This window comes from Equus asinus, chromosome 13, assembly GCF_041296235.1.
Source record: "Equus asinus isolate D_3611 breed Donkey chromosome 13, EquAss-T2T_v2, whole genome shotgun sequence".
NCBI classification, from domain to species: Eukaryota; Metazoa; Chordata; class Mammalia; order Perissodactyla; family Equidae; genus Equus; species Equus asinus.
Genome location: NC_091802.1, coordinates 10,025,167 through 10,051,509, shown reverse-complemented (window position 1 = coordinate 10,051,509; position 26,343 = coordinate 10,025,167). Strand labels below are relative to the sequence as shown.

At 41.8% G+C, this 26,343-nt stretch overlaps 2 protein-coding genes, 1 long non-coding RNA gene and 1 pseudogene across 3 annotated transcripts in view; 2 read left to right on the top strand and 2 right to left on the bottom strand.

Moving 5' to 3' along the window:
* The window catches only part of STX8 (syntaxin 8), a 242,006-nt gene extending 217,554 nt beyond the window's left edge, over window positions 1-24,452 (bottom strand). The window contains exons 1-4 of the mRNA XM_014864136.3: window positions 24,328-24,452; window positions 18,900-18,999; window positions 13,298-13,392; window positions 4,416-4,526 (exon numbers count right to left, since the gene is read on the bottom strand). Of these exons, the coding sequence (XP_014719622.2) occupies window positions 4,416-4,526; window positions 13,298-13,392; window positions 18,900-18,999; window positions 24,328-24,416 (395 nt within the window). The 5' untranslated portion in view covers window positions 24,417-24,452. The remainder of the gene's footprint in view (window positions 1-4,415; window positions 4,527-13,297; window positions 13,393-18,899; window positions 19,000-24,327) is intronic.
* Window positions 10,451-12,801, bottom strand: LOC139040009 (uncharacterized). Its single transcript, XR_011493568.1, has 2 exons — window positions 12,672-12,801; window positions 10,451-11,183 (listed from the first exon to the last, which is right to left on the bottom strand). It is a non-coding gene; the product is annotated as an uncharacterized lncRNA (long non-coding RNA).
* On the top strand, window positions 22,489-22,557 carry LOC123276539 (U4 spliceosomal RNA; annotated as a pseudogene).
* Window positions 24,453-25,107: 655 nt separating the features above from the next.
* Window positions 25,108-26,343, top strand: part of CFAP52 (cilia and flagella associated protein 52) — a 40,831-nt gene continuing 39,595 nt past the window's right edge. The window contains exon 1 of the mRNA XM_014864137.3: window positions 25,108-25,245. Coding sequence (XP_014719623.1) covers window positions 25,176-25,245 — 70 coding nt within the window. The 5' untranslated portion in view covers window positions 25,108-25,175. The remainder of the gene's footprint in view (window positions 25,246-26,343) is intronic.

Below are 26,343 nucleotides of genomic sequence, written 5' to 3'. Positions count from 1 at the left end.
GGGAAAGACGTGTCACCACCCCCTTACCCCCCACAGTGAAAAAGCAACCCACACTGATATCAAGAATTACAGAAGCAAACAAAAATGTTGGAGGAGCCCAGAACTAGAATTCACCGTAGGGAGGACTGAGGAAATCTCTGTGAGTCACTGGAGATGCCAGAGAAACCGACAGGCAGAGGAGGGAATGAGTTTCTCCAAAGAGAGAGCTGAAAGGTCCCTGACAGTTGGTATCAGAAATGACTAGGCAACCTGACAGTCAGCAGGCAGGTGGATAAGGTCGAACTGCTAACCGAAACTGGTCATGTCTACAACTGAATTCAGATCCTCAGAAGGCTAAGTCCAAGCAAAAGAATTCTTAGAGAAGTTGGGGATGGAAGGGGAGGCCTCAGGTGTGGGCATTAGGGGTAAAAAAGGGCAAAAACAACACCCTGACAAAGTCAGGTGAGCAAAATCAAAGACCAGGAACTCTGACCTCAAATCTAAGACAATCTACTTCCGGCAATCTACTCTGACTTTAGCATTTATTCAGTCACTCACTCGCTCAACCGTACACTTACTGCTTGCCTGCAGTAAGTCTGCAAAGGTGCTATCCTCCCCAACGAGTTGAGTCAATCCTGTCTGGGCATTCACATCATAGGCTTTGAGCAGATTTCACAGGGATTTTTCTACATAGTGTTTGAGAATGGTTTTATCTGGTATGCATTTTCTCATTGATGGGATTCTTCTGGAATGTCTATAGGACCTGCACTTTTTGGACAGTTATGGGCCAAACTGTGTGTCCACAAACACTTGTATGTTGAACTCTTAACTCCTAGTAACTCAGAAGGTGACAATATTTGGAGACGGGTTCTTTAAAGAGGTAATTAAATTAAAATGAGGTCTTTAGGTGGGCCCTCATCCAATATAACTGGTATCTTTATAAGAAGAGGAAATTTAGACACAGACACACACGGAGGAAGAACAGATGCGAAGACAGAGAAGATGGACATCTACAAGCCAAGGAGAGAGGCCTGGAACAGATCCTTCTGTCCTAGCCCTCAGAAGGAACCAAACCTGCTAATGACGCCTTAGTCCAGGTCTCAGCCTCCAGAACTGTGAGAAAACACACTTTGTTGCGTAAGCCCCCGGCCTGTGTACTTTGTTAGGGCAGCCCTAGCAAACTAACAGACAGGCACAGGCAGACACGCTCCTGTTAGGGTGGGCACAGGGGGTCTGAGGCAATCCGAGCCCAACAAAGAGTCACCAATAATCCTCCCTCCAGGCCACCTACCACCCTCTGCCTGCTTCTTACCTGCAGTGATTTACTTTCTTACGGTGACCAGTATCTAAGTGCCACACTCGGTGCTGACTCTTGGCCAGACTCCACACCGCCCGGAAAGGACCACGCCTGTCTGGCTGGTCCATCTTTGCTTCTTCAAATCACTCCTCAGGAGTCACCTCTCCTCTACCATGCTTACACACTTTGAAACAGAATTCTTCTGGAAGCATATTCTGAACTACTCTAGACTTTTGTTCCTGAACAAAAAAGACACAACAATATATATGCTTCCCTCAGTTTCATCTTGAGAGTGTGTAAATAAGCCCAGTGGGTTACCTAATCATTCCAAACTTTGAGGACTTTAGTTATCTTCACAGTTTCTCCTCAGTCTGGTCTCTCTGTCCTCACGCCACCTCAGCCACTCACCAACAAGTAGGTAACACCCTTAGGCCCACCGTGTGGATCAGCCTTCAACACAGGAGGAGGAGGAGACAGTCCTAGTACCAGACTTCAGAGATCTCAGCAGGCCTCTCCCACTAATCTGCACAATTCCCTAAAATTCTCCCGTGAATTAATTTACTTTGGGCTCAAGGAGGCTTCAGCTCAAAGATCTCCGGAAGATAAGTCACTGCCAGCCATGGATTCCACTGACAGGACTCACGTGCGACTGTTTGCTAACAGACGACAGACAGCAAGCCGGGCACTGAGGAAAGGGGGCAGAAGAAGATTTGGAAAGGGAGACCCGGAGGACAGAGGAGCAGGCGCCGCACATGGAACAAGCCTGTCAGGGAGGCTAACAGCAATGAAAAGGAGGCAGAACTCACGGCCTCATTTTAAGGTCAACGATTCTGAAGCCCAGATGACTGAGTGACTAGCAAGCAACAGAGCTGAGTCCTTCTAACTCCTAGTCCAGCTGTTTTTATGGCACAAATTAAGAGTTCAATCTGAAGACACACAGATCTAGGGGAAATCCAAACCCTGAGACGGGTTAGTTTCAGAATCTTGTGCCCCTCTGAGTCTCAGTTTCTCTTCTGTAAAATGGAATGCTATAAATATCTCCCGAACAAAGGAACATAGAACATAGAAAACACACAGCAGATGTCAGCTGTGAGCTCTCCTCACAAGTGCACGGTGACAGAAAGCCACAGTTCTAACCCTGACACCTGTCAGAATCACCTGAGGGGTTTCCCCAACTACACCCAGGCCTCTCGCCAGACTATGAATTCAGACTCTGCACATATATGATCCGGACACTCGTATTTCCTCTTTCTCTCTTCCTTTCTTTCTCTCCTTCTTTCTTTTTTCAGTTTTTCTTTTTTATAAGTCTCTCGGGTGATTGTGATGCAAAGCGCCACAGTTAAGAACAAATGATCTGAAGCAGCATTTCCCAAACTGTAACATGCATTCACATCACCTGAGGATCTTGTTAAAATGCAGATTCGGATTCAGTGGGGCTGGGGCTGGGTCTGAGATCCTGCATTTCCGTCACACTCCCAGGTGACGCTGACCCTGCTCCTGTACAGGCTGCAATTCGAATACCAAGGATACAAAGATTAACACAGGAGAGAAAAGGGGTGACAAGCGAGAGGGGACCAAAATAACAACCGAACCCACAGACCTAATACGGAGTTGGCCCCTTCAACATCATTCAATGACACGATAATGAAGAGCAATAAGCACAGCCTGACACACAGCAGACTTCTATCAAACAGGAACTATCACTATTCGTCACAGCGGCCACCCTCACCAGTGCAGAGGAGAAGTACGTAAATGTTTTCTCCCCCGCTGACCATCACCTCTCTACTTGGCCCCCACTCCCCTGTGAAACTTGCTCCCCCTCCTGCCTATGCCTTTATTTAATTTCTGGACTAAAAAGACCTCTTCCTTCAATGGAAAGGCCCTTCTTGACAGATGGTACTTACTTTTCACGTTGGATTCCCTTGCCCCCCTGCTCTGTTTCACCAGCCCTGGATCAGCACCTTCATCCACTTGCTTCACCCCTGCATGCGGGACCACACACCACTGGGGAAGTGGGGCACCACAGTGAGTCGGCCCACCGTAGGCCCACGTGTGCCTTGGTTCACAAACCCTGCTCAGGACATGACTCCTCCCTCACTGACTCCTTGGTTTTATTTCTCCAGAGAAATGACTTAAGATTTCATCTAACTTTCTGTATTTCGTAATTTTTTTCTAAAAATCTTGGATTACATGCTCCTGAGAAGACTTGGAGGAACAGGAAACTGGTTTATTCTCTTCAACTTGCCCTAGGGCAGTGGTTTGCAATCCCGGCTGCACATCAGAATCACCTGGGGCCCCCACCCTCACCCCATGGCGCCCTCCCACTTCACTCAGATTTAGTTGTCTGAGGTGGGGCCTAGTAATGTGTGGTCAAAGATCAAAAACCATTGCCCTCGGGAAGCCATATTATTCCCAACTAGGAACTGAACAGGAACAAGCTGCCTCTCCACCAGGAAAGCACCATCCCTAGTGGGGAAGAGAGAGAGGCGAGTTCCTATCCTAAATTCACTTTCTTCTGTGATGGTTCCCAGAATAAAGTTAAGGGAGTTCTGGAAGCAGGGAGGAGGCCAATTCTAAAGATGTAACAACTTATGGTTCATTAACCTCAACTTTGGAAGGCTGGACCACTTCTCTAGGTCTTCAACGGAGCCAGGTACAGAGAAGCTGTCGACTCTGTAGACTGTCACTCACTGGCAAAGAACAGGCAGGAGAATCCCACTGCCGTCTCCACCCCCGTGAGCCACGGACTGCAGGCTTACAAGGACACAATTCTTCACCATGCCGACTGAAAAAAAAACTCACTTTCCCACACAGACAACTACATGCATGACTTCAGGAGTTTAAAGGGCAGCTAACACAGCAGAAAGCTCAACCAAAGAATACAAAAGAAAGTTTCTGATTTTATCTATATTCCACTGAAATATTCTTCCCCCAAGATAGACTTCAGCTGAACACACCCAGTCTACTAAGTCTGGACAACTAAAGAGAACTAAATTGAATAGAAAATGATAGTCAAACACTAGAAATGAACAGAATACATTTTCCTAGTTAGAGAAATTAAGGCACTCAGGAAACAGCTGTAATCTCTGCAAATAAATCTTCTCCCATCACGTAATCCCTGTAAATGAAAACATCATACCTGATGAGATCTGGTTCTGCACCCTCGTTCTTAAAGGATGCCAGAAGTAGTCTCTCTCGAGTTACAAGGTCATCCAACAGGTTCTGTCTTCGGTCTCCTTCAAGCTGTGTTCTGCAGACATCTTGTTAAGGTCCAACGGTGGGTGAATTACCTCATTTTACCTATTACGTTATTGAGTAAGCTCTCCAAGTCAGTTGTGACTGTTCCAGACCCTAATCAAAACTATCCAGAAGAGATCTGCACCTTTCTTCTCCTGCTCTGACCTGATCCTTCAAGTAAAGGACCTTGACAGCGCCACAGGAGGGGGAGTTAAACACTGACATTAGATCTCCCACGCAAGCTCCCTCGTTGAGAAATATACTAGGTGAATATTCTTTCCCACCCAGTGACCAACACTGAATGATTATTCCTGTCAACAGGACCATCTGACTCAGTGATTCGCTAGGTTCTGAGTTATAGGTGGTCAGTGGTCCAGGGCATTTTCCTAGACATCAGTACCCTAAGATACACTGTAAAAAAAAAAAAAAAAGAAAAAAGGGGGTAAAAAAGGTTCTCTATATTGCTGTCTTTCATGTTAACACCTATTAACACACCTGGAATATATTTTGTAAAGTGCTACTTTGCACAACAGATTTGCTCTAAAAGTAGCTACCATCAGTTCATTATTTAAATACACAGCATGATATTTAACTCTAGAAAATTACAGAGAAATAATCACGTTTTCATGTGTTATTCTCATAAGCATGTTAAACTAGGAGCCCAAAGCCTTTCAGTCCTATTTTAACCACCGACTATGATCTTGAACCAGTTACTGCTCCTTTTGGGATCCGTTTCATCATATGTGACGCCAGATAACCTCGAACACCTTTTCCAACACAATTCACAAGTTATGGTTAAAAAAACAAATCAGGACTAAATCCAAAGTTTTATAAACTAGCTTTCCTGAAGCAAACGACATTAGTCCTTCCAGGCTGAGAGTGTATGTGTGCATTTTAAAAAACAAAGGAAATGCTGATGGAGAAAACTTCTGCCATAAAAAGAATAAGTGGAGAAGCCCAGGAATATTTTTGGAAGGACATACCTGACACAAGACATAAAAAGCACAAAAATCAGCCACCTCAACACACTGGGTTTTATTTGGCTTTCCCTCTTTTATTAAATGGCTTTCGTTTTATTGGAGCTGACATTCGAGCGAGTCAGAGTTGCCCCGGCCACGGTTACCTAGCTCTGGACAGTAAGACATTAGTGAGACTGCTGCTTTAGAGTCATAGACACTTTCCTTTCTAAAACAGGAATACCAAACACTGCATATAGGCTCCCAAAATTTGAGAAATTGGCCGAATCAATTGGGAAAACAATGGCCCTGTGAATACACAACTTTCGTTATTAATTTTGAATAGAAAGAGCTGGCTTACTAGGAAAAGAGTAAATACATCCATAAAAATTTTCCCCAGTAACAGATAGTAGTTAATAAAATCATAAACACCCCAAACCAAAGCAGCTAAGCAGTGTTAGTGGTTTTAAATATTAAAACAATAATAAAAAATAAATTCTCTCAACATTCCAGAATGCCAGGCTTTCCTGAGTAAGATTTCTACCCTTGCTTTTCCATTTCCTCCTTGACTACAGTCACTAAGGACCCCATCTTAGGAATCACGAAGTAGCAACTGTAACTAAGAAACAGTGAGCTTAAGTACTTCCTCTGTATTAATAAAAGGGCCGAATATTAGCCCTTTGATCAACGTAATGTCAAGAATAAATATCGATTTGTTTCAAATTAGTGGTAAATTGTCAACAAAGCAGAAGACTTTTCTTCTATCTAAAAGAAGCTGCTCAGAAATAAAAAAAACGACGACCTAAGTTATGGCATGAATTATACAGGACAAAATGGGAATTATAAATTGTGGAAACTTAATTATATCACAATACTAACTAGCCTCGTCTTATGTTCTGTGCTCAACCTACTCTGGCAACCTGTGGTTTTCAGTACCCAACCATCCAAGCAAACATAAGCTGAACTATAACCCAACGTTACAATTAAGCACAGATTTAACTGGCTCGAGGGTTTAAACATAAAAAGTAAAATTACAGAAGTATTATTATAAGAAGACATTAGAGAACTTTTTACTAACCTTGGAGGAAGAAAGATGTTTCCAGTCAAGATGAAAACCTAGAGGCCATGAAGGAAAAGATAAATCTGACTAAACAAAAACCTAAACTATCTGCAAAATGAAACGACGAGCGACAAATTGAGGCACATAAAAAAAGCGGAAGACATAACAGAGCACAGAAAAAAGAAACACTAATAACTCTAATCAAACAGAAAAACACTTGGTAAAAGAAACACCAATGGAAACGGTATCATTTCCACCTATCAGGGCAACAAGGAAGTTTTGGAAAGCTCGGAGGAACCAGGCACTCTCTGACATTCTTGGTGGGAATGTAAACAGGTTCAACGAACCGCCAGATTGCCTTCTAAATATCTAACAAAACTTAAAAGGCACATTCTTTCCACAGGAATTTCTCCTGCAGATATATTCACACATCTCCACAAAGACTTAGGAACAAAGTTGTTCACTGCCGAATTATTTATAACAGCCAAATACTGGACATGTCCTACAGTCCATCAACACAGAACTAGCAGATCTATATAAGAGAACGCCTTGCAGCCTAAAAAGAAAAAAGAATAGAAACACTTTATGTACTGATGATAATGATAATTAACATTTCCGAGCACTTACTAAGTGTTTACATGAGTTATTTGATATGGAATAATCTCCAAAATACAGTGTTAAACCAAAAAAAAAGCCCTTCTTTTTTAAAAAGATTAATGGCCTTTCTGCATAGCAAAGAGATAAACAGTGAACAGTATGCTCCCACTCTCACTGATTTAAAAAAAAAAATCAGACAGACATATCTATGTTTTTATACACAGAAAATTTCTGGAAGGATACACAAACAACTATCTCTAAGGAGCGGGAATGGGGATTTCAGGGTGTGACGGAGACTTGCGTTTCATTGAATGTTTTGTATGGTTTGACTATCATATGTTAATTAAAAAAACAAGTTTCAGAATCACGTATAGTATGATCCCTTTATAGTCAAAAGAATTTATATTTATATGCATGTAATTTGTTCATGCCTAGAAAAGTCTGGGATGGCAAGTACCCACAATCAATATTGTTAACTGTAAAGAATGAGATGGAATAAGACGGGGAGGAGGAAGAGACAGAAGAGTCACTGGTAAAAACTAACAATAAGAAGTGTATAGGTAGAAATACTGTACTTTTTATAATAAAAATAATAAAGACAAGTTTTAAAACTTAGACACTAGTTACAGACAAACTAGCTAAGAATGGACTGACTTACTCAAAGAACGTCAGTTTCAAGAGCGGTAACTTGGCGATTACGTTTTGTAGACGAGCAACTGAAGAACAGAATCACACAGCTGATGCTGGAAGAGGCCTCAGAGACCCCCTAATCCAACTCTCTCGTCCTCCTGACCAGGAAACTAAGGCCCCGTGTGGCCAAGTCGCTCGGCTGGTTAATGGTAGTTCTGGGCTAGAGCCCTGCTCTTTCTGCTCTAGGTCAGGGCTCTTCCACCACATCATGCTGGGCTTGACACCACACACTCCGGGGGCTTCTCCACCCTGAGGCTCCCAGTACTGCCCACTTAACTTTGCCACTTCTTAGCATCCTGTTGGAAACAATAACAATACTAGTAATACTGATTCAGAACATTCCCAGAGACTCCCTGTAAATCTGGGAAAACTGGAAAACTAACCAATTAGGAACACTCTACCTCTTTGTTTTATTTTCATTTTAATCTATTGAGGGAACAGAGCACAAGGAACTGTGGGGTTGGAGTGCAGCATAAACAGATTAATGGCCCTTCTACACAGCACATGTACTAAATAGGGGTTGCTGTTAACAAGAGGTCAAAGAATCATCCCGGCGATGATCATACTGCATGTATGGGGACTCACGGTAGTTGGTGGGAGTGGGAATAGGGTAGGGAAGGACAACTAGAAAAGAGGGCACACAGCCAGCGGCCAATGCTAGGATTTCCTCTTTCATCAACTTGGTGAATAAGCAAGGAAGGTCAGAGAACAGACAAATAAGGAAAAGGGAGCTCTAACTACCATAGCACTTTGTCATTGGCTAGGCTGACTTTACATGTAACAATAGCCAATTCATGGAGATGTAAGGCTGTAAATGAAATCGGATGCTGATTTCATATTACCAATGCACTTAAGACCAGCTTCTCTGCTGTCACCTGATAAGCACTTTGAACCTAAGATGAAGTGGAGCAAAGACGGTGTTGGACTCATAGATGCCCAACCCCACTCCAGCTCCTGGACTGTCTTTATTTGGTAGAAGGCGTAAGAATTTAGGCAAGCCTTACTTGTGAATTAACTGCTCTGGAGAAGAAAGAAGTTTGCAGATAATTACTCCTGAGTGCCTAACAGAAGAAACGCAAGGAGATAGTTACAAAGTGTCCTAGAGGCCAGAAGATTTTTCTGGCTCACATAGTATGTCATCCTTTTTTTTAAGTTAACAAACTATCGAAAATCTATTATGAACCAGGCCACATCCCTACCTTCCTCAGGCACTGATCACATTTTGCAAGTACTATTTTAATACTATCATTGTCTGTGCGCTTTGATACAATCTCCTTACGTGATTATAAACTCCAAAAGGAAGTACTACCTGGAAATTCTCAATGGTAGCCGTAATTTTTACAACATTGAAAAATAATAAGTAGTAGCCACTCCTCGAGGAGGACTAACTATATTGGAAGCACCTTCTATGGATAGAATTTAATCCTCCCAACGATCCTATTACCCAGATGTACCTTTATTATCCCTATTTCACAGATGAGAAAAATGAGGCACAAAGAGGTTAAGTCTCTTGTCCAAGGTGACACAGTAAGTGTTGAAAACTAGCTTGTATTCAACACCCACCATTACAGAGGTCTAGTCCTGCGAGGTGCTTTGAAATTACTTTCTCCAACTTTCACAACATCCTTGCAAAGTAAGTATGATTATTCCTACTCTACAGATCATGAAACTAAGGTCCAGAAAGGCTAAATTGCTCTTTGGCCTTGAAGCAGTGGCGGAGCTGGTCTTCAACCTCAGTTCTGTCTGGTTCCAGAGCTAGTGTGGTTCCCACTATGCCAACGGCGCCCAGGCCTTTGGATTTCACGGAGCATAAATATTTCCAAACAAACTGGAGGAGGAGGGAGACTTATATAAAGTTACCGATTATATACTTTGCCAGGTATGGAGATTCAAAAATACAGTGACCGACAAAACTACCACCGATTTTTACTATCAGGGTAAAAAAAAAACCCTGGAGATTTTAACACCAAAAACTAGAAAGAATGTAACATACTATAAGTCAGAAAATTTCTACTGACATAAACACTATCTTGCCCTTCTTTTTCTCACAACATCAGGCACCAGTGAAAACCAGCACAGACAGGTGCGGTGCTTGAGAACCACTTCACCTCCACTGGAGCCACGAGGGGCGATGCCCACAATCTGCTCAGTCAGCCTCTCAACGGCCGCATTCATGCGGGTCTGTTAACGGTGATTGCTGCAGCTATCTACCCACCTACCTACCTGTCTACCTGTCTTTTCTCCCCCAAAATACAAAGTGGAGAAAAGTTACTTGTACTTTAAAAAATTATTTCTACAGGACTTCTCCCAAGACACCAAAACACCTTTTGATACTGAACCTTTTTATAAAGAGAATTTTTCATTCCCTTTAAAGTAGTAAAGGTACTGCCTTTGAAAACCCAACAAAAAGCCAAGCTTCACAGAAGGCCACTTCTAGGAGTCATTTTTGTACTACGTGACATTTCACATCCAGCCTGCCATAGCAGGCACCTTTCCATAACTGGTGAGGCGACGACAGTTCCCATCTCCGAGAAGGAATGTGACTAGAAGTTAACGTTTTTCAGCAGTTTTAAACCTCTGGCCGCAGGACTCTGGTTTATGAATTGCAAACTAACCAATTCAACAGCACAGAACTTTCATTTTAATTTCACATTTATTCTTGCCAGGAGGAAAATACTTTTTCAGGAACGAGCAATAATATCATATGCCTAAACTCCATGAATTTAATTGTTTGGAAGGCATTTCCATAGGACTTATCTTTCTGGCGAGTCCTAGTGTTCTTTGGAAAACTTCACAAAGGCATAAATTTAAGTAAAGTACCATAAACTCTCAACCACCCAACACAGCAAGGAAATATGGTATTCACATATTCACATTAAAAAAAGGCACCCAACATTAATTATGCCTCAAAAAACGATTAAAAAGTCACTCTGCTTGTGATTTATGGACAAAAATTTTTCTAAGAATTACAACATCATAAAGTATACCTAATAAACCACAGTGAACAGTTTAATCTTTCTGATGATTAAGAAGGGTCTTGAGGATTTGCATTATAAACAGGATTTGTCTTGGCACTACTGCAACATGCCAAGTCATAGGGAATTCTAGCTGAAGACGTGCCAGGTGACAGTTGACTGTATTATTTCTACTCAAGCAGAATCCAGCTTTTAAACAACTGGCTTTGGGGCCAGACAGCCCTACGTTTGAATCCCAGCTCTTCCATTTCCCAGCTGGGGGGTCCGGGGCAAGTTACTTAAACTCTCAAAGATTCCTCTCCTCAGTGTAAAAAACGCCTCTGCTGGAATGCTGTGTTCTCTTCCCAACTCCACCAGTGACTTGGGCGCAAAGTGTGATCTGGCCTCAGTACCTTTTTTGTAAAGAAGGGAAGGAACCACCAAAACAAATTAATAATATGAAGTTATTGGGACTCACAAGTTGCTATCTGATCTATCTTAAATTTGGAGGATAACTGTCATAGAATTATTTAAAATGTTTGGGAGAGGAAGGTCAGGGAAAGGGAGGATGAGAGGAAGAGGAGGAGAATTAAAAAGAGGCCTTTGTAAATAGAGGCTACTTCCTTCTTTCCGTTCTACCTAAAGAAATGGTCTCCCTGAAAATAGAGGTTTACAAGCGCCCCGATGGGGTGGCTTATCTGAATCCCATCCCTAGTACTGGTTGCAGTTTCAGTAGAAATAGACCCAATTATCTGAAAAAAGAAACAGGATTGTAAAGAAAGCTGTCATATTCCAGTAGAGTTTTTAATTTCTCCTAGAATATTCGAAATTATTCACATTAAGGTCCTTAAATATTTTCATAACGTATTTAGTATCTCTGTTGGGTGTTTTTAAATGCTTGGTGCTTAATTCAGCAAATCCTGAAATCATCAGAAAACCAAAGTCTATGATATTTCAAAAGATGGTAAGACTACAAGCATTTAGAAGAACAAAGTCAATTATTACTGTAGCATGCTTGGTACTCTCCATAATTAATAACTAGTAGAAATTATTAATAGAAAAAGTTAAAAGTTAATTTGTATTTTTAAGTTTAAGCTCTATGAGTTTAGCACGTAAATGTTTTAAGATGAATAATCATCAGTTACCTTAACCAAAGTTAGCAGATACATAGTTACTAATACTACATCGTGAAACAACATTTAGTTACCTTTCTAATATATGTGCTTAGGTAACACTAAAGTGAGCTGGTACACCTTGACAGCACGTGCAGACTTCCTAGTACCTGGTACTGAGAGTGGAGAAAACAGCCCTGCCAATTTGAAACTACTTGAGGTCTATATATTAAGAGTTGTTGATCTGGATAAAATAACTCTTTATATAATAGACTAACTGTGTGGTAACAAACGATACCAGATGGAGGGTAAAGTTACAAACTAAATATATCAGAATATTCCAACTGTGTTAAAAAGAAGACCCCAATTGTTTACTGAAATTAAACTTTTATTTGAAACCTTAGTGGGTTAATAATTGAATATTTAGAAATCATGCAACTAATCTAAACCAACCACCCTGGGGACATAAAAGGGTAACAGTTGGAGAAAAATATTTTTTAAAACATCTTCTATTGTTTTAAATCTATCTAAAAAGCTATATTCCTACATTTCTCCATGTTTGAAATTGAGCAGTAACAACCATTTCCTGAGATACCAAAATTTGGGTTTTTAGTATGAACTAGTGACAATTTAAAGAAATGATATGAGAGGACAAGTTTGAGGTCAGTTTTCAAACCAATAAAAACTCAGGTTTAAAGGATTAGTTTATGGAGAGGGTCACATGTATTTTCCTAAATTGATCAGATTATGAATTTAAAAAAAAAAAAAGAAAAGAAAACGTTTTAATACCTGACAGGGTTGGTGGGATGCTGGGGTGACAGCACAACTTGCTTCAAGCAAGTGCCCCTGGCCCCCCCAAAAACTCCCAAACCAGGGGCAGTGTCTATACCTCTGGAAGAATAATAAGGCAAATAAGTCACATCTCAGTAATCTACATAAACAGGAAAAAAAAAAAAAAAAAAAAAGACGTATGGTTTCTAACTGGTATTGGCCTCTTGGAAAAGAAAACAGCTCATTGAAAACTCTGGAAACTCCAGAAGCGGAATCACAGCTCAGGATTATCATGGAAGTTTTCCTGTTGGAGCAGCGGCTAAGCATCTTCGAGGCAGTCTAGACAGGCAGCAGTGCCAGGCTCTGTGTAAGGATGGCACTGACAGCAAGCATAAGCTGTCTACACTGTAAAGGTTACACTCAAACAAGTTAATTCCTTCAGTGTGTCTTGCTTCGCCAGCATATTCACTGTAAAACATGTAACAGACACTTAAAATAGAAATCAAGATTATAGGCAATATTTTGGAAACCAGGTCTTCCTCAAGCTGTGGAAAAATCTGGGTGGCCCAGATTCCTTCCTTTCTTAAAATAAGACTGCTTTTCCTCCCACTCTAGAAAAGAGGTGGAAATGTTTACATGGATACATCTGACGTGTTGACACAGCTCTTAGCAATAAGTCCTTCAAAAGGGCGATCTTTTCCTTCAGATTCTGCAACAAAGCTCTGATTGTCACGGTAAGCTGAAAAGAAAAGAACACATCCTAAGTATGCTAGTCCAGAGGTGTCGGATCTACTAAAAATATCATGTAAACGCTGCTTTACATATTGGGATCCCGTCAAGGAAGGGCTGGAGGAGACGCTGAGCCTCCCAGTGACAACCTCAGCATCTGAGGAATCCTAACGGTCACCTGGGCCAGCCCCCACCTAATGCTTGGTAGAGCACCTGCTCTACCACCTGACCAGGTAGCAAGTCAGACCACACCTGAACACTGACATTGACTGGAAACTGTCACTTTGCCCTCACAATCAGCTCGATTCTGTCCCCTGAGAGTCTACCCTCTGATCCGACTTGTCTACCTTGGAGCTGGGAAAGAAACTGTGTTCCCCAGTCTTCGTTCACCAGCAAAGACTCCAGGGTTCCCTCAACTATGCCTCAAGTGACAAGACGTCAAGTCCCATCGCCATCCCAGCCAGTCTTCTCCAAATACACCGGTATATTTATGGCCCATTTAAAAGTTTTATAGCAGTGTGTTCTTTTTATACAAAAGAAATGTTAACCACACATGACTTTTTTCAGGCGGGTGTGAATTTTCTCCAATCATTCCACAAACCCAGAGGAAGTTTTCGTCTGTGACTCTAAGTGCGACCTTAAAGGATGGAGGAGGAGTGGGGAGACAGCCTCTCAGGAATTTGGAAACATGAAAAATAAGACTGCCCACATAAATCAAACATAGTCAACCATGGATGAAATCACAGATATGTTAAAAGATAGACTATCACAGGTTTCATTTCCTACCCTGTTAAAAGCAGCAGCTATACAACTGCAGTGGAGGCAGGGGCTCTCTCCTGAGATCAGCCGAGTGCCCCTCAGGAAAAAACAGCAGAACACCAGGGGCTGGCCAAGGGCTACACACATCAAGCAACCCTCCAAGGCTTCAGCAGCCAAGAAAAGTCTGACCTCTGGGAACCATGGAAAAACCACCCACAACGTTTATGGGGGAAACACCAAGGAAAGCAGATCTGTCCTCATTCAACAAGTAAAGAGCAAAATAAACAAAAAAAGCACAACACATGCACGCACACGCACACACATACACACACCCCAGGCCTAAGAAGAGTCTACAAAATTAAACACCAAAAGCATTCAAGAGATGAAAGATATAGCCAGTAAAAAGTATAACTCAGGGGCTGGCCCATTGGCACAGCAGTTAAGTTCGCATGTTCCACTTCGGCAGCCCAGGGTTTGCCAGTGCGGATCCTGGGTGCAGACCTACGCACTGCTTGTCAAGCCATGCTGTGGCAGGCGTCCCACATATAAAGCAGAGGAAGATGGGCACGGATGTTAGCTCAGGGCCAGTCTTCCTCAGCAAAAAAGGAGGACTGGTGGAAGATGTTAGCTCAAGGCTTATCTTCCTCAAAAAAAAAAATAGCATGACATCTAAATTTGTTAACATAGAAAGATATCCATCATAATTTATTAAAAAAGAAAAATATCAAGTCATAAAATGAAATGTCACCTACACAGAGAAGAAAAAATCCAGAAACTGAATACATCAAAATGCCAGGGCTGGTTATCTCTAACTAGTGGGATTTCTTACTATTTCATAAGAACACAATTACTGTTAACAATCAGGAAGAAATTTCCGTTATCATAACTTAGAAGCTTTCCAAAGCATAGAAAAAAGATGGAAAGCCTAATTCATATTTTAAGCTAACACAACCCTGGTAACAAGCACTGACAGAGATAACATAAAAAAGGAAAGCACATGCCAATCTCCCTTAAGGATTGTAAATGTAAAAGCCTTTAAAAAATATTAGCAAACAAACACAGAATTACATTAATAAAGACAATATATCATCACCAAGTAGAATTTATCTAAAGAACAGCTTGATGTTAGAAAATCTAATAATGAAGCTAATACTGTTAATGATTAAAAAGAGAATAAACATGATTAATACAGCAGAGGGAAATTAATTAAAAATAAAACAAAAACAAAGAAAGAAAGGAATGGAATACTACTGCCTTAACTGCAATATTATTTAATTTTGGTCTAGAAGTTCTAACCAATGCAATAAGACAAGTTAAAGAAATAGAAAAGGGTTAGAAAGAAAGAGATGAAGTTATTATTTGTAGATTCGATAACAGCTTATTTGGGAAAGTTAACAGAATCGACAGAAAGATTACTAGAAACAGGGAAAGAATTCAGTATGGTGATTAATCACAAAATGAAAAAAATCAAGGGCATTCCTAAATTCAAGTAATAGCTGGGGATAATTTTTTTAACTATTTTTTTTAAACATCATTAACCATATCAGTAAAATCTAAAAAATATCTAGCACAGTGCGTGGCACATAGTAACGGCAGGACGTATTGCAGAAGGAATGAGTAAAAGGCAAATGCTCCTCCATTTAATCTGTAAACATACTACGCATCTATTCAAAATCCCATTTGGAGTTCTTTTACTGGAGAGGAGGTGGTCACTGAGGCACAGCACAACATTTGTTAATGAAGCCACACAAAATTACTCTAAAAGGAAAAATGAAAGAAAATAGAGAAAAGTCACGAAAATGTATAGTAAAGGGGGCCTTAAACAATCAGATATTAAATCTCTATTAAAAAACTACAAGAGTATGGTGCTGGCAGTTACCAACAGCTTCATTAGTACAAAAGAACTGAAAGTCCACAAACAATGCAGTTGTGGAAAAATTTAGTGAGTGAAATATGGAATATTTCCTATCTTTGGGGGAAGAGAATTAATAATTTAGCAAATGGGAAAAAAATAAAGCTAGATGCCTATAATACACCAAAATTTTTAAAGACTTACCAAGTATTTTAAATTTAAATACCAAGTATTTTAAAACTTACATGGTTTTAAAAAAATAAAAACAGAAGAAAAGCTTAAAGAAAATTTAGATAATTAGGTACAATATTTATATAACTTCTGGGTGTGAAAGGCCTTTCTAAGCATTATCTCCCCACCCCATAAGAAAAGACCACAAATAAAAATACTGATAATTTCAAATAAAATTTAAAAACAAGTACATGTTTTAAAAAAAAGCCAAATTAATAGAAAAAATATTTGTGCCAAATATGCCAGATCAAGGCTTAATATAGTTAACATATATATATAAAACACTTTGAAATTAAGAAATAATAAGTTAGGTTTAGGGCATATATATACAGGCAATTCATAAAGGAAGAAATACAAATATCCAATAAGTATATGAAAAAATGGTCAATAGCATAAGTAATAACAAAATGCATATTTGGGGGGCTGGCCCCGTGGCCGAGTGGTTAAGTTCGCGTGCTCCGCTGCAGGCGGCCCAGTGTTTCGTTGGTTGGAGTCCTGGGCGCGGACATGGCACTGCTCATCAGGCCACGCTGAGGCGGCGTCCCGCATGCCACAGCTGGAGGGACCCACAGCGAAGAATGTGCAACTGTGTACCGGGGGGCTTTGGGGAGAAAAGGGAAAAAATAAAATCTTAAAAAAAAAAAGAAAAAATGCATATTTGGGGCCAGCCCTGTGTCTGAGTGGTTAAAGTTCACATGCTCTGCCTCAGCAGCCTGAGGTTCGCAGGTTCGGACCCCAGGCACAGACCTACACACCACTCATCAAGCCATGCTGTGGTGGCATCCCACGTACAAAAGTAGAGGAAGATTGGCACAGATATTAGCTCAGGGACAATCTTCCTCAAGCAAAAAGAAGAGGATTGGCAACAGATGTTAGCTCAGGGACAATCTTCCTCACCAAAAAAAAAAGAAACAAACAAAACTTTCACATGACAGAAGATACCATAAGCAAGGTCCGACAACAAATGATAAAGGAGAGGAAATAATTACAATATACCACAAAGAGATAATCTCCCTAATATGTAGGGAACTCTTAAAGACTAAAAAGATGAACAATCCAAAAGAAAAATAAGCAAAAGACACAATGTTAGTTCACAGAAAAATATATATAAATAGCGCTTAAGCATGTGAAAACATACTTCACTTAATTCATAATATGAAGAATGCAAATTTAAAACTACTCTGAGATATCCTCTCTCACTTAGCAGATTGGCAAAAATTCAGAAGAGTCACAGCACCCTCTGGTGGCCAGGGTGTGAAGGAACAGAAACTCTCACACATTTCTGGTAGCGGTGCCAAAGGTAACAAGCCCCCTGGAGGGGCATTTGGCAACAGATAAAAAATCACGTATGCCCTGGTTCTGAGAACTCATCCTTAAAAGACACCTCCAGAAATACCAGGGAAAAAAGCAAAAACAAGTTTTTGATTACAGCATTACTCCTAACAGCAAAGGACTGGAAGCAACCTAAACGCCCATCCTTAGGAGACAGGTCAAATGAACAATGGTCCATCTACACAATAGAGTACTACACGGCCCGAAAGAAGAAGACAGGAGATCTCAATGAATTAATATGGAGAGATTTCTATGATATGTTATTAAATAAAAAGAGCAAGATACAAGAGTATCTTTTTTGTAAAAGGAAGAGAAATAAGAATATACACACAGAGAGAGGTGGTTATTTTTGGAAAGAGTAACAGAATAAACCAGAAATTAATGAAAATAGTTACCTCTAAGAAGTAGGAGGAGAAGGAATGGAAAAGAGTGGGATGAGAACAAGACTTCGAGAGTACTTTGGTATATAATTTTGACTTTTGAACAATGTAAATGCTTTACATATTTAAAATGAAATCGGCAAGGTTAGGGGAAAAAGCAAACCCTAAAAATCAATATAAACAAAGGGAAGCATAAGACCGAAAAAAAATAATCAATTCTAATAACTTTAGAACAGAACAGCCTCAGTAGTCTTAGTGGGGGATTCTAAGTTAAAAAAAAAGACACAAATCTCAAACTTTACTTAGTGTTTGTAGTGGTACTTGTGCAGTAATTCTGAAACTATTTCTGTAAACGCTAAGATAGACCAAATGAGCAAAAATATGTTGATGCTCTTGGAAACCACGGTTCTCACCCTGGGAGAAGGAAAACACTCATTTGGAATGGGGAAGGTTAGAACGCATCCCGTGGCGGTGGATTTCAATCGAAGGTACTGATAGGAACTCACGATTTTCTAAAAAATATATTTCCTGAACAAATCCCACCACTGTTTTTGTATAGCCCACAAGCTAAGGATGATTTTTACACTTTTAAATGTAACATGTGAAAAAGACTATTATCCTTTTGGCAAGAATAGATACTCATAGTGAGCACACTGCCTCTTCTGCAGAGCCTAAAACATTTACTCTCTGGGGGGAAAGTGTACCAACTTTTGAACTAGACTATAAAATTGAGAGGAACTTTCAAGGTAAAACAGGAGAAATTAAATAGATGTCATGCTTCATTTGGTTTCAGTGATTAAGTAACTATTAACTGGTTGGTTGTAACGTCAATTCAACATACGTAAGCATAGAGGCCATCATACATATACACACATATACACACACAGCCTCAGAAATAGGAAGGTTTTCAGAGCTCAAAGCTCAGACAAATCATTTTATGTCCTAATTCTCTCCTGGTCTTACCTTCGTTGTGTTTTCACCATTTCTTTCATACTGATTTCTCTGTTGAATTTTCTCAGCAATCTCTTGTGCAATTTGGCAAGTAGAATCGTAGGTGGAGAACCTGTACCACAGTCAGAAAGGGAGAAAAATAAGGTTCTTCGAAAGAAATTTCTACATTATCTAAGTGCGAGTTTTTAATTCTAGTCACAAATTCAAACAGGAAGGGAGAATAGTAACAGTAATGGCAACAGGTGTTGAACAGTACTTACTACGAGCCAGGCTCTATTCTGAATGCTTCATTTGCAATAACTCACTTAATCCACACAGAAACGCTAGGAGGTGGGTACCATTACCACCTCCATCTTGAGAAAATGAGGCACAGAGAGGTCGAGCAACTTGCCCCAGTGGTACCGCCAGCTGCAAACAAGGTTGTCTGGCTCCTAACCATTTTGCTGTTCTGCTGATGACAAAGCGTTTGTATTTGTTCATTCATAAAACATTCAACAAACATTTACGCAGGGCCTCCTCTGTACTGAGCACTGTTCCAGGCACTGGAGAACACAGGAGCAAACAAAATGGACAACGTCCCGGCGTTCAAGGAGTTTAAGTGAAGGGAAAAGGCATGTAACAGACAAAGACAAAATATGTCAGGTGTTGATATGTGCAAAGGAGAAAAATAAAGCAAGATCAAGAGAGTGACAGGCAAGGTGTGGAAGCTAGCCCTGCAGACAGCTGGGGAAGGACTGACAGCACAGGAACAGCCAGTACTGTTTATCCTACAGCAAAATGCTGCGGGGACAAAGGACAGGCAGCCACCTGACATCTAAGCTGACCAGAATTCTCTCAAAACATTTACTGAGCTTGTATTTGTTATCTAACTGTGGGGGGGCTTTGAAGCATTCACAGTGAATTTCCAATAGTCCCTTATTTTTAACTTCTGTTAGAGCTTTTTTACTTTCTATTTGTTTTACAGAAAATACTTCAGTGTGCATACACATTTCACCTCTCCTACCAGAGACGGTCTAAAGAGCAGGGGCTATGCTGTGCTAGACAACCAACATATTTTCCAGGACTGTACGGGTACAAAATATTGAAAACTGCTATTTGATCTCAGGTCCCAATTTTTGCTTGAAAAAATAAATAATCCATTTCTTAAAATCTTCAAACTCCCACATATCACTTGCACACCGAGGGAACCTGAAAATATCTTTTTGAATGAAGGAAAAAACAATCCCAACCACTTCCCTTAGGAATCTTACTATAGTAAGAATAGCAATGGCTAATAACTGAGTACCTGGGCTGGGCCGGGTCCTATATTAAGAGCTTTACATTTTAAACTTCATAAGAATCCTATGACTTGGATCTTCAACCACTTGCCACTATACTCTAAAGTAGCATCATTCATATCTATGTATATATATGAATACAGATATTCATGTATATGGAAAAAGAGGTGACACAAGACAACACATAATAAGAAAATAGTAAGGAGGCTGACAAGGAAAATTGGGTCATGGTCCCAGCTTTACCACACTGCCCCTTTTTCTCCTCCATATTGTCATCTGTGAAAAGAGGAGTTTAGGTCTGGCTCTGTGCTTCTAGACCGTGCATATGAAAATCAATAAGAAATACGATACACCTCCTGCCAAATGTGGGGTACATATGGTATTTCCAGAGTTTGGAAGTGAGATAAATTACTGTTGGCCAAGGCACTCAGACCTGACAGGGCTGGACCAAGAGGTTACATCTTGGGCTGAGCCACCAGGGTAATGCAGGCCTCCCATTGCAAGACAAGGGAGGAGCACATTCCGGACGTGGCAAATGTGCCAGCACAAGGAGCAAGCAAAGATGGAAGGAATAAAATGTGCCTGGCACGTTCAGCTGAGCGGTGGCCCTCAGTGGTGGTAGGAGGGTAAAGCACAAAACGGCAGAGATGAGTAGAAGCTGGTTTCTACAGAGCCTTGACCACCAGCCTAAGAAGACGAGACTTACAAGAGAATTGGAGAGCTGTGGCGGATACTCGAACACAAAAAGGGGGGCCTTGAAGAGCTGAAATGCTGAAGGGCAAATCCCAAGTGTCATGGAACCAATCCTCATGTTCTCACTTTAGCCCTAAAAAAGTGGTTCTGCAACTTTGCTACATTCTGAAATAATGAGGGAATCTTTAAAAAACAAACACACACACAATTCCGGGCTTCCATCCCCAAGAATTCTGATTAAATTGGTATGAGGTTTGACCTGGACAGGAGAAGCTGGGAAAGCTCCCCAGGTGATTCCAATCTGTAGCAAAGTTGGGGAGCCATTTCCCTAGTGGTAATGGGCAACCTCATCAAGGTGTCCAGCACACAGTGCCTCAAGTCCTAGTTTAGGAAAATTAACCTGAACTCCATCGACATAGTCGGTAAGGAGAGAAGAGTGGCGAGAGACCAGGAGAAGACTTCTCCAGCTCTTCAATTCCGTAACAGTCAGCAGTATTTACTATCTGCAAGGCATAAGGCTATAAAGGATTGGACTATGGCAGAAATAGAGAGCACAAAAAAGATGTCAGAGTGTAGTGGCATTAGCCTGTGTGCCCCTTTAAAAACCATGTGTCCTTGAGGCTCCTGTCTGGGCTATGCGCCAGCAGTCACAATGACAACAGTCCTGGGCTTGGCCAACCCAGCTGCTTTCTCGTAGGAGAGTCAGCACCAAAACCCTTGCGGTCTGAGGGAATGCAGAGGCCCTCGAAGAGGTGGGGCAGGGGGAGGGAGGTGGGGGGGGGCTGGTCCTTGGAATACAGGTCATACAGGGACGATCCCCCTTGGCAAGCACGCAGCCTTTGTTCCTCTGCCTACTTAAGCAAGATTCTCTCAGCAGGCAGTAGTGGGTGCACGTTGCTGTCCAGCCGGCCGCCACTGGACCTTCCCTGTAAGTAACTCCCAATAAACCCACATGTCTCGTTCGCTGTCTCCGGGTCTTTTCCTTGGTCTCTCAGCAACCTATCCCACCTGCTCACCCAGCCGGGCGTGTGGTGGAACACAGAGATTTAAAAGAAAAAAATCAGTGGACATTAGCGAATAATCTGATATAAGAAGTGAAGAAAAAATGGATGGTTCGAGTTTTCAGGCCTAAGTGACTAAGAGGATGGTGATGCCATGAGAGAGGCTGAGGAAGTAGAAAGGGGAGAATAAAAGAAGTTTACAGATTAACAACTGGGCCTGTGTTCTATCACAAAAAACTGACTATACAGTGAAATTGACATATGTGTAAGATTTACTATAAAATACACTCGGGGAAAAAAGGTATGGAGGACAGAGATGAAATAAGAATGGCAGAATATTGATAATTATGGAAACTGGGTGATGAGTATAAAGCGGCTCATTATACTATTCCATTTTGTATATTTTTTACCTCCCATAAGAAAAATTTTGTAAGTAAATAAACCAAAAAAAAGTCAAACCAGAATGTCATTTTTCCAGAAATGGTATATAATCAACAAGTAAGTTGCCTTGGCAGTAAAGCTCACTAACTTTAGCAAAGAACCAGTTCGGAGACAGTGGTCACTCACTACTTCCATTAAATAGCGAGCTCACCCCTTGCTTTGATATGTCATTAAAATAGTAACTGCTCCAGCTTTGCACAGTGGCAGTATCATAGCCAATGAGGTTTACCTGAGGCGTGATGAGTGCTAATTAAAATAGTAACTGCTATATTCCACTTCTCAACATTAGAACGCTACACAGGAGGAAAGCATCAGTGACCTATGATTTTCAAAAACATGAAGGCAAAGCTGTAGTCAAGTCTGTTTTTATAGTCCTTTCTACCCTTTCTATTCTCCTTTCTACCCTCCTGATCAGCAACCCACTTTGCAAGGAAGCTGATGCTAGCACAGCAGAGTTCCCCCACTGTTTCACTTTCAACAAATAAGAAAGCCACTAAGTCAAATTACTTGAGAGTAACAGGAAAAATTATAAGTGCTTTTTCAACATTCACTGTGGAAGAAGGCTGGGGTCCAGTGATAGCTTCCACCAATCTAAATGGATAACCTGGGGCCTCTACGTTATTTCTGAGCTTTATTTCCTACCCTACCTGTAAAGTGAGAGAGTTAGTTTCCAGGAGGTGGAGGGCAACTTAGCAATATGTATTGAGGGCCTTAAAAATGTTCATACCCTTGGACCCAATAGTTCCACTTCTAAGAAGAGAGCCAAGGAAATAAGACACGAAACAAAGGGGCAGTCTCTGCATTGTTAAAAAACAGAAACAAACCCCTAATATTAAAAAAAGGTACAAAGAGGGGAATAGCTAAATAAATTATGGTCACTCATATGATGCACTATAAAAAATTGTGTTTCCAGTGAATATTTACTGATATGGAGAAACACTCCCTGTTTTGTAAAACATATATGTGTGTTGATATAGATATGTACACATATATATAAGGTAATAAATTCATTTAAAAAATCAATAATGGCTATTATTCCAGATGATAGTTAAATTTTTTTTTTTCCTCTACAAATATTCAGTATTTTCTAAGTTTTCTATTGGGATCTTAAAATTAGGACGAAAAAAATTAGTGCTAAGTCAATTAAGCCATGAGCCCAGATAACCCAAACCCCAGGCAATGCTAACTCGGATCTTGCAATCCATTCTCCTACTATCCAGACTGCAACTTAAACAATTATAAACTATATTAGAAGTACCAGCGTGAGACATATACCACAACAAGAACTTTACAGAGCTATAATATGTCTTTAATTATTAAACAAAGCTCGAGTCCAAAATGCTTTGGCTATCTGTCCCTAGTGTCTTTCATCCTTCAGTCCTTGGGACTTAACTGATGAATAAAGGACGTTTATCAGCTATTGTTTTGCTGCAAAAGTTGCTGCCACAGAACCAGTCTTCAAGATATTGACTCAGACAAGGGCAAAATGCCTTATAAACAGATGCATCCTTTCTGTCCCACATTCCTACAAGTTTTTTAAAGGCCCCCAAGATCTGAGTCCTGGCGCCAACTGGTTACTAACTGGCTGGTGACGATGGATTCTGAACCTCGGTTTCTCCATCTGTGAAGGAGGGGGCTCACCAGATGGACCGGCACCCCACAAAAAGGTGACTTCTGCTTCACTTTCACAGGAGTCCAGGGAAGCCTGCACCGCCAGCTCCACAACCAGGATGGGCGGGAAATCCCTGCGGCAAGATGCAGCCAAGCAGGGCTACAGGAATGTTCAGAGATTCGACACTAGTCCTCAGCTCTCCAGAGGTCCACCTGGTCTCCTTCCCGGGTCACCCCTGCAAGGACCGAGGGTGGCAGAATGCGGCAGAGTCCCCCTCAGCAGGGGAAGGGTCCTCGCTGCCCCTCCCCTCATTCCGAAAGACCTCCAGCCCCAAAGCCTAGCGATCGCCCACTCCCCGGAAACCTGGCCTCCCGCCACGGACCCTCCGCGCGCGCCCGCCCTTAGCCGGGGCTCACCAGGGGTCCGGGGCCATCCTGCAGTCTCCACCCGCTCCTCGGACACTTCCTGCTCGCAGCAGCTGACTACGGCGGCTCGCGCGGCTCATACGCCGCGGTTCCAGCCTTGCGCAACCGAAACCTAGAGTGTGCAAAGTGAACCTACACCAGGGCCTCAAAGCTACAATAAAGGAAAGCGCTCCCCCAGGGAACAGTAGCTTGGAGCATTCTGCTCCCGCTAAGAGACGCGAACATCTGGGCACAGTTAAAATAAAATTGTTGTTGAACAAAATCTAAGCATTTCCCCAGAAAGGTGGGAGAACCTTACGACCTCTAGCAGTTATTTAAAATTTTATCCTGCTTAAAACCACAAAAATAAACAAAAAACTGAATTGTGGTCATAGTTGCACAAATGTATAAATTTATTAAAACTCACTCTAAGTGAATTTTGATATGTAAATTATATCTCCATAAAGCTTTAAAAAATTTTTTTACCCTGTTTCGAATAAGGGACCCAAAGAAGTATCAGTTATATATTGTTTTATAGCAGCCTTCTCACCAGAGGTAATCCTCTATGTTTGGTTAATTTCAGATGCCATTAGGTGCTTGATTATATAGCTACGAAAAAGGTCACAGTCTCTTTACATGGGGGAGGAGGGAATTAGTTCTGTGCCTTCAGTGTCCCCTAAGTTTCCAGAGAAATAGAAAGGAAAAAGCCCTCTCTTCGTTTTCAAGAGGGTAAAAGAACTCTGCCGCATGCTGTTTCAGCTGGGGCGTGGACCTGGCGCGCATGCGCATGTCCGTTACCATAACGACCAAAAGACGCTGCACTGCCCGAGACGGAGGAAAGTGAGCGGAGCCTCCCGGTGATGGAGAGCCAAATTTCGCCGAAGGCCGAGGTGGCCGAACTGGAGCTGGAGGCCGTGATCGGCTTCAATGGTGAGGCCTCGAGCATGTATGCGCTGGGTGGTTTCGGAACCCCGGGGACGTGTAGTGCTAACAGGCACAGTGAGACACCGGCTGGCACTTGGAAAGCAGTGCGATACCTTGGCATGAGCCCTGGCCGGGGCCCAATCACTAGGGGCCCAGACAGCCCCTCCTGTCCAGAGGCCTTAGAGAGTCACTTCCCTGCTCCAAGCATCAAGAAGTGGCCTGGTTTTTGCCATCAGTAAAAGGAACCAAATTCCTCTTCGCCAGGCCTGAAGAATCAATAAGGGTAGTTGACTTTCTCCCCCTGGCTCAGCCCTCCCTGGCTCTAAGCCCCACGCAGCCCGCAGAGCTGCCCGCGCCTCCGTAACCACGAGATTACGGATTCCGTGTCGGCCCCTCGGACCAACTAACTTCTAAAATCCCAGCTGATGTACTAACGAGAAAGGGCTCGGGGCGGGGGCCGCTTTAGAGGGTGAGCCTGTCCTCTAACCCGAAGAAAGGATTCTAATGGGGAGGATTTCAGACCACGATGGAAGGCGAAGAGGACGCCAGGGGGAGCTGGAGGAGAGAGATGCTTTGGTCAGAGGAGGCCTCGCCGGTCTGCTCAAATCCTGTTTATGCCTGCCTATGGTTTTCAACATTTAGGAGGAAAATGCTGTTTGGTTTTTTGTGAAGGATGAAAACAAGCAATGAGTTACATTTTAGAAAAGGCAAACTTTTTAAAAAGTGCGTTGTGATGCCTGAAAGCTTTAAAATTGTAATAACGTCGATGCAGAACCATCAATGACAAGTTTTAGGCACCTTCTAGGACTTGGTCTTGACTCTTCATTTTACTTAGTCTCTGATAGCAAGTGGGCACTTAGTACATCTGAGAGATCAGCCACCTTTCGAGCTGGTTACAAGATCATTGGTAAAGGACCTGGGTGCAGTGAGTGCAAAGGGTCACTCTGGGGACCTGTGTAGGGCCTCACAACAGAGCTCTGCACCTGAATTCATGCTGTTTGGCAGAGCTCGAAGAGTAACCATATGGTCAATTCTATCCTGATGTCTTCCGTGGCAATCACTTGTTATCTTGGCCTTTTAGAATGGCCCAAATTGAATTGTTTT